Here is a 15,990-nt window from a genome sequence, read left to right on the forward strand (position 1 = left end):
GATATGTAAAGAAAGAATTTCACTGTGCTGCAATGTATATGTGACAAATAAAGGCTTTTATTCTATTCTAATCATTTAAAATAGTGACTTGCTCATGTTAATGAACAAAGCATTAAGAGTTGACATACCTGGCTGCTTGTAGAGTAAGAAGCAAAGCTGGCATACATGCTAATAAACAGAAAACATATTATTACCTCATGCACATTGAGGACGTGAGCAGAATGGAGTCATTTTTTACATTGGGGATGTGGTAGCTTAGTGGTTAAGGTGTTGGCCTACTGATCAGAAGGATGTGAGTTTGCATCCGAGGTCCACCAAGCTGCCACTGCTGGGCCCCTGAGCAAGGCCCTTAACCTTCAGTTGTACAAAATGAGGCACGTTGCTATGGATAAGGGTGTCTGCGGTAAATGTATGTTTTTCTTTAATCACAGATCTATGATTAGAGGATATTTATTGAATAATCTGACATGGAGCAAAACGATGAAATGTGTACAATGCTTTAAAGCTGCTCATATTAGCATGATTAATTTTTAACACTTTATGCTAGTTTGTTTGTTTTTCCCATTAATTTGCCACTTGTCTATACATCTGTGTGTGTGTGTGTGTGTGTGTGTGTCATTCATCTAAAATCCAATTCGAGAACTGCTGATATATTCTTGAAAGGTTCCATCAAACTTATTTTCTCGATGAACTTTTCCCTCCGAAACAATGTGAATTGTGTCTCTGCTTTGAATCTCCCCCACGAAACACAACCGCGGAGTCGTTCAGCGTCCCGAAGCGCAAAGCTGGGGCTGCCACTTAAAGCAAAGTAATACTCTCTGCAATAAGGCAGAGTGTGATTTTCCCACCGGTCACAGAGGACTTGAGCTAAGCCCTGCTGAAAGGACGGTGAGAACTAATGAGAGGAACGTTATAGAGTCTTCAGTCATTCAGTGACTTCACAATAATAACACCCTTCACACACACACACACACACACACACACGACGATGTCTGTAAGGTAAGTATTAGCCATGAATAAAACATCGAGTACCGTGAGGCGGAAATTGCAGACATTCCACAAAGCGGCAGACAAGCCTGAGAAATGGATTATGGGAACAAAAAAGGAGAAGAAGGGGAAAAAATAAAGAAGAATCGGTATAAGCTATGTTGTTAATCTGAGGAGGGATTATGTGTTGATACTGCACTAGGGCACGGGAGCAGATCAAACAGCACCGGGATTAACTTCGGCAGAGCCGTGCTGTCGTGTGTTGTGTTTCTGACAGGTGTACAGGTCTATACGGACACGCACAAAAATACACACACACACAGCCTTGAAAACATCTTTATTGGAGGTGTGCTGTCTGAGAGTGAGCAATGAAACCCTGCCTACCTAGATAAGAGAAAAGGAGATTGTTGGTGCGAGAGAAGGGAAAGAGAAATGAAACAAAAATGGATTTTTTTATATATATCAGGAGCTTTGTCATATGGGCAGGGAGTGTGTTGAAGCCTGTGTGTGTGTGTGTGTGTGTTGTGGGAAGTGGTGTTAACCTCGCTCTTCCACATGACATGATTTTTCGATTATGGTTACATCGATTACCTCCAGTTGTTGCCTGAATATTTGACAGTTTTGACCTTTCGATCCAAACAAAACTGTTTTTAATTTTTAAAAAGCTGCAGCTTTTGCAAAAAATGAAAGACACAAAAGGTTTCTGAGGTTAATGTTTTGGGTAGCACAGCATTAATAACCTGTATTAATAATTATTTCAGTGGAAAGTCTTCAGAAGGCTAGTAAGACAAACAGGTGTGTGTGTGTGTGTGTGTGTGTGTGTGTGTGTTTGACTACAGCACAGATATACAAAGGATTCAAGATCAAATCGTGAGATCACATAACCTCACACACCCACTGTTTTCCTCCTTCCCCCTCACACACACACACACACACACAGAATACATAAATCCAAATTAGAATAAATCACCATAACATAAGAGTCAAATAAAAATCAATAGCTGGCCAGGGATCCAGCCACATGCTCCCAAAAATGGATGAATTTATTTTAGGGCGTGTCTGTGCATCACACCTCTGAATGAGTGTGTGTGTGTGTGTGTGTGTGTGTGTGTGCATCTGAGAAGAGGAGGCGAGTACAACCATGACACCTTCTTATGATAAATGTGTCTCCACTCCAAAGACAACATTTGATTACAGCTGCTGTTCAGGGAATGTGGAGCTCACAGAGTCGAACACGTGTGTGGTGTGTGTAGTGAATACACACACCACACTCCTAAACCACAACCAATGAACCACTGGGAAGTTGTGCTGTCACTGGAAAATAAACAAGCGATGCCGGTGCCGTTTCTGTAACGCACCTGAAGTTTGTACTTTTACCTGCGTACTTGCGACTGCAAGTCAACTTAAAGCTAGTTCCTGTTAGCGCTTGCATTACAGCAGCTATAAACATCCTTCCCACACCAACATTTCTATCCTGAAGACTTCCCCATGCTGGATATCCTACACTCATAGCTTTACTTTTAACCGATGTGCTGACCAAGCACTAATACTGGAGACTCCTTCCTCTCTGCTAGCTATAACTACAGAAATAAAAACATATTAGAACGAGTGCATTAATATAAACCTTGGAGATTTGAGTGTGTTCCTTTATGCGAATGAGCATGGCCATGCCTGAGTACATCGGTATAGAATGTGTGGGATTCATCAATGATGTTAATAATGTTGGCCTTTGCACAAAAATGTTTAGCACTTGTATTACACACTCTTTAATAAATAAGACCCTTGGACATGAGTGTCTGTGTTTGCATTGTGCTAAACACTGTCGAGATCCTTATACGCGCTGGGATTAATAGTTTGAACATTAGTGAAGGCTCAGGTATAGAAAGGAAGGCTGAATGTGTTTATTTTACAACCTTCATAATTACATTTCCAGTTTGTTGTAGCAGAGGCGTCGAAGGAACACGTAAGTCTTTTGTTGAAGAAAAAGCGACGATGTGCGATCCAGAACATATTAATAAGAGAGTAATGACTTACATTTCTGCCACCCTTATCCAGAGTGACTTACAATTTAGCTCATTTTGTATAATGAGGGTTAAGGGCCTTGCTCAGTAGCAGTTTGCTGGACCTGGGATTCAAAGTCACAACCTTCTCGATAAGTAGTCCAACACCTTAACCACTAAGCTACCACATCCTGGTTTAGACCAGAAATGCTATAGAGCTGCTGATCACTAGAATAACGACTGAAGTCATCGAGCAAACTATGAGTATCAAACCCAGCTCTAGACCAGCACTTACTCACATTCTTCAGCAAGATCGGATTGAGCTAAAACAAAACATTAAGTAACCACACACCATTTTCTCCTCCTGATTGTGTGCTTGTGGTCAAACACAAAACTCCTACAAGCCAGACTGGATTATCAGAGGTGCTGCACTTTAAACACTGGCTCGGGTATTACGGCTCCAAATGACAGGAAGGTTTTGCTGATTGAGCAGGTTGATGCCAAAACACGACGCCTTGCTTTTTACTTTCACTTGTAGTGATCATTTGTAGGTTCTGACCATTTAGGAGCCTTCAGTGAGCCAGACGATTTCCTCATAGATGTATCTCATGTAGATACTAGTTAGCTCCAAACCTTTTTTTTTCCCATTTCAGTTATATTAAAAAGAGGATGCAAGAAAATGGACAAAAAATCCAATTCTAATCGAATTGTTATAGCCAGACTCCTGGGACTCCTGAGACAAACCTTTCATATTTAATCTTCCATCATCCAGGAAGTCACATTTCTCTCACATGTTGTGTTTTTAGCAGCACTGGAAGCTCTGAGATTGAGGAGTGGATCATCAGTCCGTTTCGTTCTCTCAGTGCAGTGTTCAAGGGCTTATAGCTACAGGTAGATTTTAAAGACACACTGGAGACAGTACTGGCATATCCCAGCCAACTAGGAGCTGAAAAATGACACGTCTTGCCTTCACTCATATTCGCTCACAGCATAATACATTACGTTTTCCAAAACCAGAGGTGGAAAAGAACAAAAATGAGGTTTCTGTAATGTAACTGAAGGAAAAAGCCTGGACAAACGAATGTCCTCACATAACACTGTACATATGCTGTATCTCCATCATTGAGCATTTGAAGGCTTCAGCATGGAGGAGTCGGTGTTGAATCTATATTGAACTCAGATGTTGAGCTAATTTATGAGTTGCTCCCGAGCTCCTGGCTACAACTGACTGTAAAACTGCTTTGAGACAATGTCCATTTTCAAAAGCGCTATAAAAATAAAACTGAATTGAATTGAATTGAATTGAATTGAAACAGATATCTGGAACAAAAGAGTAAACTTGGAGCTTTAAAAAAAATCACCTGAATGAAACACTTTTATCAAGATTTGTGGAGTTATCAGTAAATGTTTTTGGTTTGAAGCTGAAAATCTTCATCATGCAGTAAAGGTTAAAGTAAGTGGTTAAAGCTCCATGGTGCCACTGTTGGGCCCTTGAGTAAGGCCCTTAACCCTTTGTGCTCCAGGGACGCTGTATCATAGCTGCACCTGTACTCTGAGTCCAACTTCCAAAGCTGGGAAATGTGAAGAAATGACTTTCACTGTGCTGTGATGATAATAAAGTTCTTCTTTCACACATTCTCATGCATCTGATAGACAGAGACTCGATATTAAAGAGGCCAGACTGATACTGAGGGTAATATGTTGCCAAATCAGACTTGGATACAATTGCTTTTTCTGATCAAACACCTACACACACACACACACACACCTACACACTCACACACACACGCACACACACACATACACACACACGATGACAACTTCATTACGTGACTACAGTCCAAAACACTGCATCTGCTTACATTTACAGTTCCCAAAGGATATAAACCACACACACACACACACAATCTCTCTCAGATTGCCATGTTGTATTCAGAGTAATGAAAGAAAACACCAGACAAAGACACAAGAGAATAGTAGATACGTGTTGCACCACCGACGTAGAACATTAAAGGAGCGGTTTATAAGTTTTGGAGCCCTCTCCTGTTTGCGGGAGGAACTGCAATAGCAACAGAAACCTTTTCTGATGAAATATGGTACAAGATAAATGGAATAAAATTACAGATTTTGAAGGTACTTATGAAATGAGGTTATCGTTATAGCTCTGGAAATACCTTAACACGCTGCAAATGACACCTTTAATCATTATCATTCAAAAATAAATAAGCTTCCTTTATATGTGAATGAGTGTGTGTGTGTGTGTGTAATACAAGCACGGTGCACTCACAACGTAATAGCTACATGATGATACATGACACAAACAGCGGAGGCTCATGATGGCTCTGACCCTGCGTGTTAAAATAAAAATGAGGTTTCTAACAGCTCCGAGTTTTTCTGCAGCACACCGGCTCTGTGATACACAAGCCTCCTGTCATTAATTTTAATGAATTCAAAAAAAAACTTTCCGCTGCATAAAGGAAACTGATTAGGTGTCTGGCCTTTGACCTTGCAGGACGTCTCCTATTTGACTGCTCTTTTGAGATGGAGAGGGGGGAAGTGTCTCCGTTTTATTTACGCTGAGAGAATTTCTGAAGAAAGCAGGAAATCTGCTGTGATACCTCAGTTTCAGCTCGATGCTCGTACTTTTCATCCCAAATAATAATAGTAATGACAATTAAAAATAATAATAATAATAATAATAATAATAATAATTATTATTATTATTATTATTATTATATACACCAGCAATATACAATATAATATAATATAATATAATATAATATAATATAATATAATATAATATAATATAATATAATATAATATAATATAATATAATATAATATAATATAATATAATGCTTGACATAGAAGGACATACTGTTTGAGAAAAACATTATAAAGATATAAATATGAAAATATTAATGACTCGAAAATGATGATGACTTCATGTCTGATCACATGGCACTACCACAAAGTTGACAAATAATTAAATAATTTTTCAATAACAGTAAGACATTTATTCCTCTGATGCCACAGCAATTTGCCTATCATCATATTTTATTTTTTATTTAATTTAATTTAATTTAATTTAATGGTGGCACGGTTGCATAATGGTTAGCACATTTGTCTCACATCTCCAGGGTTGGGGGTTTGATTCCTGCCTTGTGTTTGTGGAATTTGCATGTTCCCCCTGTGAACCGAGGGTTTCCTCTGGTCACAGGCTGACTGGCATCTCTAAATTGTCCTGTGTGATTGTGCCCTGAGATAGATTCCCATCCTATCCAGGGTGTCCCATATCTTGTCCCCTGGAACAGATTCGAGGTTTCCCCACAACCCAGTATAGGATAAGCGCTACAGACAATGGATAGATGGACACACCACACTGGTTTTTGCTTTCTAGTTACATTTTTGTAATGTCCCCAAGAACCAGCTTCATGTTACGGCTTATATTACTTCATCTACAGACAATCAGTTCCCCCAGCATCCCCTCTCTCTTTTTTCCTCGGCCGAAGTTAATGAGACAAAGCTTGTCAGAAGGTTGTGAGTTCGAGTCTCAGGTATGCCAAGCTACCACTGCGGAAGGCTCAGTTGTGTAAAATAAGATAAATTGTAAGGATAAGGGTGTCGGGCAAAAAGCCAGAAATGGGAATGTCTTTGCAGACTTGACAATGGAGACATGTTCCTGAAATCCTAAAAATAAACACCTCTTCACTGAAAAATGACATCATACGCTCATGTGGAGACGTGAATTAAGCCGAAAACCTACTGAAAATACAATAAAATATTAGAGCAGGCACATTAAAGTAACCCTGTGATGTGAATTAGAAATGGATCGACTCTCAGATCAATCTTTCAACAAATCCGAAAGAAGATCTCAAGAATTATGTGACATCCCCCTTATTTCTTTTATTTTTACCTGAATCATTCTCACAGTATTGACTGTGAAATACTGCCATTGTGATTACAGCAGGTTCAGGTTCAGGTTCTCGATATGGGTGAGCAATATTGCAAGAAATAACATGAAGTTATTTTCATGGTAAGAGATATGAGTCCTTATAAATAAATGCCCCAAAACAGAGTTTTTATGCAACCCATGGTAAAACGAGTCAGGATGTGAAAAGGGCAAGAAACCGAGAAATTTACTGATATAGCTCAGCTGTGAGGACGGGAACGTTCACATACAAAAGAAAAGCAAGCAAAGTGAAAAGAAAACTCTTGTTATAATTAGAAACAATTTAGCTACGAAAGAAGACACCTGATGATAACACTACTCCGAAAAAATGTTCTTAATATATCGCAATATCATAACTTCATATCTTCTTGTCTCTCGCAATTCTTCCTATGCTTTCTGTTTGTGTTTTTAAAAATAATATCATATGGCATTAATGTGAGGGACGATCCAATGAATGCGGTCCATTTTTTAGCCATGACTGTGTGTTTACCGGATTAGCACATTGTGCAGGTCTGTTTTAAAAGTCTGTGACAGCTTTCTGTTCGAGAGGCTACACACCATGAAGTCACACTACCAAGAAAAAGGATGTCTTCAGACGCTGCCTTCAGACACAAGGCTGCGTAAACAGAGTGTGGCAAAAGAGTGCAATAGAGAAAGGATGGCAGAAAGAAAGAGGGACTGTGTGTGTGTGTGTGTGTGTGTGTGTGAGCGCGGGTGTGAAACGGTTGCTACAGCCGTCTCTATGGGCAACCAGAGAAAAACCCTCCACCTCCCTGAGCACAAAGCGCTAAACACGATCCATGAGGAATTATTTTAATTCCACATGTCTGCCTGAATCCACGGGAAACCGGGAACGGAACCTACTCACGTCCTGTCTGCTGAAGATACCGTAGTAAGAAAGACAAGCTGACACAGAGTGCAGAGCCAGTGCCAGAACTGAGCCAGGTGCCGAGATGGAAGAGTAGCCAGGCTGGGAATGCTACCTCGCTGGAATACCCACACACAGACTCCTGCGTTCCTCTGGGCTGGGCTTGAGTTGTGTGTTGTTTTTGAGATCACAAAGGGAGAGTGGTGTGTGTGCGTGTGTGTGTGTGTGTGTGTGTGTGTGTGGTGTGGGGGTCCAGGAGGAATGCTGGCGGCTGACATGATGCAAGTCACAGCGCCAGTGGACAATCAAGCTACAAGCAGTCATAATTAATACCCACTGTGCCGCCTGCGCCCTTTAACTTCCGCATGCATGTTACGGGAATTGAGTGTTTTAAGGGAATTGAGGCTGCAAGTGCAAACTCTTTCCTCACTTTTACTAACAATATACAGTACAAGAAGTAGCCCCCTGCTGACTGCAGCATGAATCGCAGTCATTAATACCTTGGGTTTTAATTGTCTTTTATTATGAAAGCTCATTTCTGGACCAGAAAAATGTAAACGAATGGCTGAAAGGAAGAAACTGGCCTAATCCATCGCACTGTCGATCGCAGTATACTGGAAACGATATGCTTTTTAGGTGTTCAGAAACAGTTTGAAACACTACACACTGCACCTTTAACACACATTACAAAAAGGTCAGCTTTGTGTCTCTTCTACAGCAAACAAACAAAACAAAAAAAAATCTGAAAGTATCTAGACCAGCAATACTGCTTAGAAATGCTGATTGTGTCCTTCTACCCCGGCCTCTAGCCTTCCAGCAGAAAATGATGGCCGCTTCTGCATCTGAGCAGCATAACTTCCTGGAAAACCTGGGACTGTGACCTCTGGTATAATCTCACATGGTTCGAACTGGACTATGACTTTAACTCAGGCTTTAAAGTTTAAACATTGTGCATACACAAGTCTTTGGTGCCACTAGACAACTTGATCATCCATCCATCATTCAATTTCTAAGCTTATATTAGACTAAAATAAACAATCCATCTGACATTCAGCGTCTGTGCATGACTAATACAGACATTACTGTCTTTAAGCTTGATTAAGAACTTCACCCAGAGTGACGAAAAACAAACAAAAAGAAAATCCTAATGGTGATATATGAGCACTTTTCTCATCTTCTACTCCAAATAGACAACTTATATAAAGTGCAGAGAAGACTGGAGATAAGCTGAGGCTTAGAACAGGTCAGAAAATGAATTAACAGCTACAAAATCTGCTTTAAAAAAAAACCTCAAAAAGAAGAAGAAAAGACGCTCAAATCGTACAGCTTACACCTGACTTGGTTGCCAGATTGTAATTATTTACCCCTCATTTCAGTCAGTTCAGTGTAATGCTCCCATACAATATTATACACAGCACAGAATCCTAATCCTTTTACAGCCAAAACCCAGTTAACTGTGGACAAAAAGAACATTTATAGACTCCTTATATTATTAAAATTTATATTATGAAAATTAACTACAATATTAATTTTAAATATTAAGTTTATTAGGTTCAGGCTGAGGAACATGCTGACTTTTATTTGAGTCCTTGTTTTTATTATTATTATTATTATTATTATTATTATTATTATTATTATTATTATTATTAATTTCTTTTAATGCATGTGACCAGTTAAACAATCTAGTGTTTTGGGGAAAAAACTAAGCTTAATACGTTTATTATTAAACATTAAACAGATAATATATCCCTCAAAAACTTTTACTTGCTAGAAGCTTGTACAGAAACACAGATGGTACATGTCCCTTCTGGACCGACTAATGTCTTGATGCAACATTAATAAGTTTAGCAATATTAACAAGGACCAGAAAAACATGTACTCACTTTGAAAAATGCTATAGATGTGTCCCTTCAAAAACCAATAATAACTATAACAACTTTGATAACAGTAAATTGTGATTTCTACAGTTAATATAATAATAAACATCTTTATAGAACTAACATCTAAAGAACACTCATAAAGTGCACATTGTCCAGCCTGAACAGACGAGTACTTTCCTGCTTTATGGCTCTAATTTTACAGACAGAAATTCTGGTCGGAGTTCATGGGCAGGCGACTGAAGCGGGCAGGATGTCCCAATACCGCATTACTCAGAGATATCTCCACATTAGCAAGAACTTTTTTAAATCTTTCAAATTAATAGCACTAGCTATTACCAAAAGGACTTTATTAGTTCATTAAAAAAAAAGAACTAAAGTATTTAAGGAACACTGACTTAAAATCAGTTGTTATTATTATTATTATTATTATTATTATTATTATTTATTACTTAAATTAGTATAATATATTACTATAAATTGTTTTTTAATCAAGCATTTCATTTCTGTTCTTATTTTATAATTGTCTTTTTCTCTTTTATCCTTTAATGATCTTTAGACTTATATTGATTGTCCTTATTTAAAGTGCTTCGAATTGTCTTTAGATGTAAAATGCCCTGTCTTGCATTAACCAGTTAACAGATCATTGACAATATTAAATCATTAAAAAAAAAAAATCCATCCATCCATTTTTCTCCATCCATGTTGCTTCTCCTTTTGTCTTTGTTTTTTTCTTTTAATTACTTTTATTTAATCAATAATCTTGAAATGAGTGGTTATTACTTATTCGTTTTTTTTTTAATACAACACTGACATGACTCTATTGTGGATTTGTAGTTTACTGAAATCTGAACTCGTTTAAAAAAAAAAATTAATAAATAAATAAATGAAACCTCTGTTCCCCCTGGACTCCAGTTTGAGAAGTAAACAAGTTGTGCGATTAGGCTGTAATTGTAAAGACTGAAGCAAGAGCGGGGGGGGAAAACAAGTCAATCTGGCAACCCCTAGTCGGTGAAGTCTCTCACTCACGGCAGTGTTCCTCGTCGCTGTTGTCAGTGCAGTCGTCGTCGTCGTCGCATCGCCACGGTGTGGGAATACACCTGCCGTTTCTACACCGGAACTGTCCCGTTTCACAAGCTGTCTCACTCCCTGGAAACACACACACACACACACACAGTTATCTCAGTAATATCTAATAAGGTCACCAGTTTTATTTACCTGTCCGTGTTGACGTTGATTTGTTTCCCGAATAATGCTGAGGTCAGAAATGAAACATAAACACAAAACACACTATATTAACATTACACGTTTGTATGCTGGAGTTTATTTGAAGTGGACAAACCTAATACGTGCGTTTATTACAGGAAGCGCGAGCCAGCCAGGGAGCCAGGGAGCAGCACGTGAGCGCACAACAGTGACAGTCCACGTCGGCTTTATTTATTTATTTATTTACTTTATTCATTTGTACTCCAACATTTATGCATGCCGCTGATAGAACAGTACTATCTCTTCTAGTCACCGGTAATAAAAGCAATAAGCGTTGCTTCTGTGCTTTATTCTATTTGCGCGCTCTCTCTCTCTCTCTCTCTCTCTCTCTCATATTCAGCATTATGACAGTCTCCAGTCCGTTCTCGACACCCACCTTTAGTATAGAAAGTCTCCATGAGAAAAACGTGTAAAAGCAGTAGTTTTCCTAGTCCTGTCCGCATTCTTCACGCTGGAGGCTCTGCGCTCATATGAATCGGGAAAAACACACACAGACCTGCTCTCTCAGCTCGCAGTTTCCCAGTTCCTCCTCCACTGTGCTTCACCTCGCCGGACTCGCCGCCGCTCCAGTACCCATTTGAATGGGCGACGTCACGGAGGGTGGGCGGAGTCACGGCAGTACAAGCGTCTCACTATATCTGTATATTAGAAGCGTCCACGGTACGATCACAGTCTAGAATGATCACGGTTTCACGGTATTCAGTTCGATTTATTTGTATAGCCCTTCTGACAATGGGCGTTGTCTCAAAAAAAAATAATGAAATTTAAAGTTAAGTAACTATTTATCCCTAATGTGCTAGCATGATATGAGGAAGAAACCTTGAGAGGAACCAGACTCAAAAGAAATGCCATCCTCATTTGGGTGAGAAGGGCATCCTTTAAAAGTGTATAACTGTATTTACATTTATGGAGGAATTTGACAGATGCCCTTATCCAGAGCCACTTACATTTTGATATCATTTTATACAACTGAGCAATGGAGGGTTAAGGGCCCTTGCTCAAGGGCCCAGCAGTGGTAGCTTAGTGGACCTGGGATTTGAACTCACAACCTTTCAAAACAGTAAGCCAACACCGAAACCACTAAGCTACCTAATCCCCTCAAAAAGGTTGCTTTGACACATACATTTACATTTCTGGCATTTTGGCGGACGCCTTTACAGTATCCAGAGTGACTTACATTTTATCTCATGTTTTATACAGCTGAGCAGTTGAGGAAGTGACAGCAGCTTGGTGGACCTGGGGTTCCAACTCACAACCTTCCGAACCTTCCTAAATTCCTCATGACATTTAATAAATATATATATATATATATAAATATATATATATATATATATATATATATATATATATATATATATATATATATATATATATATATATGTATATGTATGTATAGATAGATAGATAGATAGATAGATAGATCTTCTCTTTTGACTGTTCTTCCACATGGTCAATCATTGTTAGCACCATCTTTGCAGATAAGGTACATATTTGATTTGGAACAGGTTTTATAAGGATGCTCTTCATGCAGCAACCCTCCCCAATTTATCCATGCTTGAGAAGAGCCGTGGGAGTGCACTGTCTTGTGCAATACCAGTGGCTGTAGTATATCTATCTATCTATCTATCTATATTTATATATATATATATATATATATATTTATATATATATATATATATATATATATATGTATATATATGTATATATATACATATCCTTCATTTTTACATTTTCCTTCCAGGATAGTGCTGGGCCACCAAGAAGTGTCTTGAATCTCCATCTGTTGTCACTCAATCAAACACACGCGTTATGATTTCCCTATTCATTGTTAGGATCATAAATCTGTTAAACGGTAATAGTGAGAATGCCTGTGAGGAAAGGCAAGGCATCAAACTACACCAAAAAAAATGACAAAAAAACAATAGAATTAGCATGGCAGTATGCAGTGCCACTTAGCTAAAAATAGATAGTGTGTAGTTCTGGTCATCAAAGCCATCTCCTTCGGTGTGTTTTATAGCTGTTGTAAAATGAAAAGTCATGAACATGGTAGGAACGATAGCAGTGTTTACAACAGTAAAGGTGGTTGTTTACACTGGAAAAAAAAAAAAAAAAACTCTTCGAATTGACTTAATTTAAATGCATGCATCGGTTCCACATGATCGAACAGAGATACATTAACACGATTTGTTTTCATAAATCCAATATGATTTGATCGTGTAATTTCAAAGCCTGCAAAAAAAAAATCGAAGCCTGCCCTCTCACCCAAGCTGGGAATCAAACCGCATTGTATCACGTTCACTGTAGGCTATTAGAAACTGGTTAAATTAAATTTAGTATAATCCATGAAATCATGTTTTGTTAGAAGCTGTTTTAATATTTTTAGGTAAACTATACCATGTATATTTATATCCATGAATCACATGGTCTGCACCTCAAAAGAAAAGCTATTTGACAAAATGCCTCACTGAGACATAATTGAGACTGAGACCTGAACACTAACTGAAAGCAGAAATGCCCCTTTTATTATTCTAGATACAGTTAAAGACCCTGTACCTTCAGATCAAAGCGGGAATAGAAGATCATGATAGACCAAAGCTTCACTCAGGTTCAATTCTGGGATTTATAGGTATTTTTTCTGGTGCCAACTGGAGCCAATGTAATGTAGAGAGCACGGCATTAGACCAAACTAGAACTAACAATAGCATGAATTAGTTTTTCTCTATAATACACAAAAATAATATTGCTTATTCATGTTTCTGATAATAAGTGCCTTTGGGACTCAAGGACAGTGTACACTTCCAAAAATGAAAATAAAACAAAAATCATACATTGTAGTAAGTAAAAAATAACTGTAACAGACAACAATAAAGGTATGTTTGTTTGTTTTCTGTTGAAAATAAGGCTATCCTAGTAATATGATCTACTTTAGCTTTAAATGAGACTGGCGTCAATAATCACACCAAGGTCTAACGTGTTTATGAATATTTCTACCCAGTGGTAGTATATACAGTAGATAGGCAAAAAACAAAAACAAACAAACAGTGGGCCTAAGACCGACACTTGTGGAACTTTGCTTTTGTGTGCACAGATGAGTCACAATTGACAATTACAAATTGATAGCAATCTGTCAGATAAAACAGAAACCCATAAAGAGTCATTGCTTCAACCCCAAATTTACATTTACACTTACATTTACGGCATTTGGCAGAAAGCCCGTATCCTGAGTGACGCACAAAAGCGCTTCGAAGTCTCTATCAATGAATATAGCAATACTGGTTCGCTAGGTCACAGACTAAACATACTGTAAATATAAAACTCAGACCCAGTTGAGAGGAAAATATGGCGCTTTTTCTAAACAAACAAGAAAAAAATAAGTACTAGTTGAAGTAGTTGAAGAAGAGCTAGGTCTTCACCCGTCGTTTGAAGAAACTCAGTGACAACTGCTGTGACATTGGTGAGAAGTTTATTCCACCACCTAGGTGTCAGAATAGAGAAGAGTCTCGATGTATACCTACCTTGTACCCTAAAAGACAGTGAGAGCTGTCAAGCAAATAAAAGTTCCATCTAGATCATTTACTACTGTATCAGGCACTGTTTCTGTTTCGGTAATGTAGCGAGGCATAAACACGGACAATATCTAGATTTAAAATGGTTGTATACGGTACAAGAGCTGATTTGGAAATAAGAAGCCTAGAAAGATTTTATCAGCTGCTGAGACATTGTGCCTGGAAGTTCTTACATTTATTGTGTTTGCATTGATTGGGCAACAACAGATGGAGTTTCAGTACACTTCCTTGTTCTTGGATGTCTATGACAGATTGGACCACACCCACTCTCTCTCTTTCTCTTACTTTGCACCCAGCCCAGCGGCCACCAGAGCTAGTGTCTTTCCTTTATATTTCAGATACTGAATATATAACTAAATATTTATAAATATATATTTAACTAAACAATTTGTCTCACTGGATTTTTAAACAATAATTATGACATATATTTGTATATACAACAAAATTTTCATTTTTAAACTTTGATTCAGATTTACAAACTGGACTACATCTTGGACACACACACACACACACACACATTAACTTCCAATTACATTACCCACTATCACTTTGATAGAAATACATGTACATCTGTATTCATGCAGTTTAGCCAATCAAGTGGCAGCAGAACAATGCATTCATATCAAACATCAGAACGAGGAAAAAAACGTAGTCTCAGTGTATTTGACCGTGGCCTAGCCAGACAGACTGGTTTGAAAAAACTGGATAAAAAATGTCACCTGGTCCCTTTTTCTGTGTTTTGCTGTAACCTCATTCGATTCTTGTACTTGGCTGAGTGGAACCTGGTCTACTGTTATTACTGTAAATGTGTTGTACATTCTTAGATGCTTTTCTGCTTACCGTGCTCGTAAAGCATGGTTACGTATCTGACTTACCATATCCTTACGGCAAGCTCGAACCGTTTTCACAGTTTTCGTCTCTAGGGTTTAAACAGAGTGGTGTGAAAAACATAAGATCATGCAGTGAGCTGACAGAAATGCCTTGTTGTTGAGAAAGCTCGGAGGAGAATGGCTAGACTAGTTCGAGCTGACAGCTACAGTAACTCCTGTAAACCTAGAACATGAATCTGATGCTGCACTGGGTTCAGATTTCCGGAAACTACAAAACTGAATATTGGATATAGACCAAAATATATGGGGTTTTCCAATCTTTACCTGCCAAGGTTCAGATTCAAATTATATTAATACCAAAATAAATAAAGAAATATGATAAAAAATTCCTTAGTCTTTTGACTTTACAAATACTTTACGGTATATATTTTACTTTTTAAGTAAATTTAGGCCTTTTTGTATGTCAACGTTGTGCTTGCATTTTTGTAAAATGTGCATAAAAAGTAAAGTATGGTGGCTTGAAGTCAACAGTGGTTCTTTAAGAACTAATACTAGTTAGAATAATAAGCTAGATAGACAACTGAGTTAGCATTTCTTAGCTAGGTAATGCATTTCAAAATAGAGATGGTAGAGGATGTACTGTAT

The 15,990-nt window shown here is 38.1% G+C and overlaps 1 protein-coding gene across 5 annotated transcripts in view; it reads right to left on the bottom strand.

The window, feature by feature from the left end:
• The window catches only part of lrp8 (low density lipoprotein receptor-related protein 8, apolipoprotein e receptor), a 191,677-nt gene extending 180,166 nt beyond the window's left edge, over positions 1–11,511 (bottom strand). For all 5 annotated transcript variants that reach the window (XM_058403785.1, XM_058403784.1, XM_058403783.1 and 2 more), the window contains exons 1-2: positions 11,326–11,511; positions 10,713–10,832 (exon numbers count right to left, since the gene is read on the bottom strand). In XM_058403785.1, coding sequence (XP_058259768.1) covers positions 10,713–10,832; positions 11,326–11,392 — 187 coding nt within the window. In that variant the 5' untranslated portion in view covers positions 11,393–11,511. The remainder of the gene's footprint in view (positions 1–10,712; positions 10,833–11,325) is intronic.
• Positions 11,512–15,990: the final 4,479 nt, after the last annotated feature.

This window comes from Hemibagrus wyckioides, linkage group LG11, assembly GCF_019097595.1.
Source record: "Hemibagrus wyckioides isolate EC202008001 linkage group LG11, SWU_Hwy_1.0, whole genome shotgun sequence".
NCBI lineage: Eukaryota > Metazoa > Chordata > Actinopteri > Siluriformes > Bagridae > Hemibagrus > Hemibagrus wyckioides.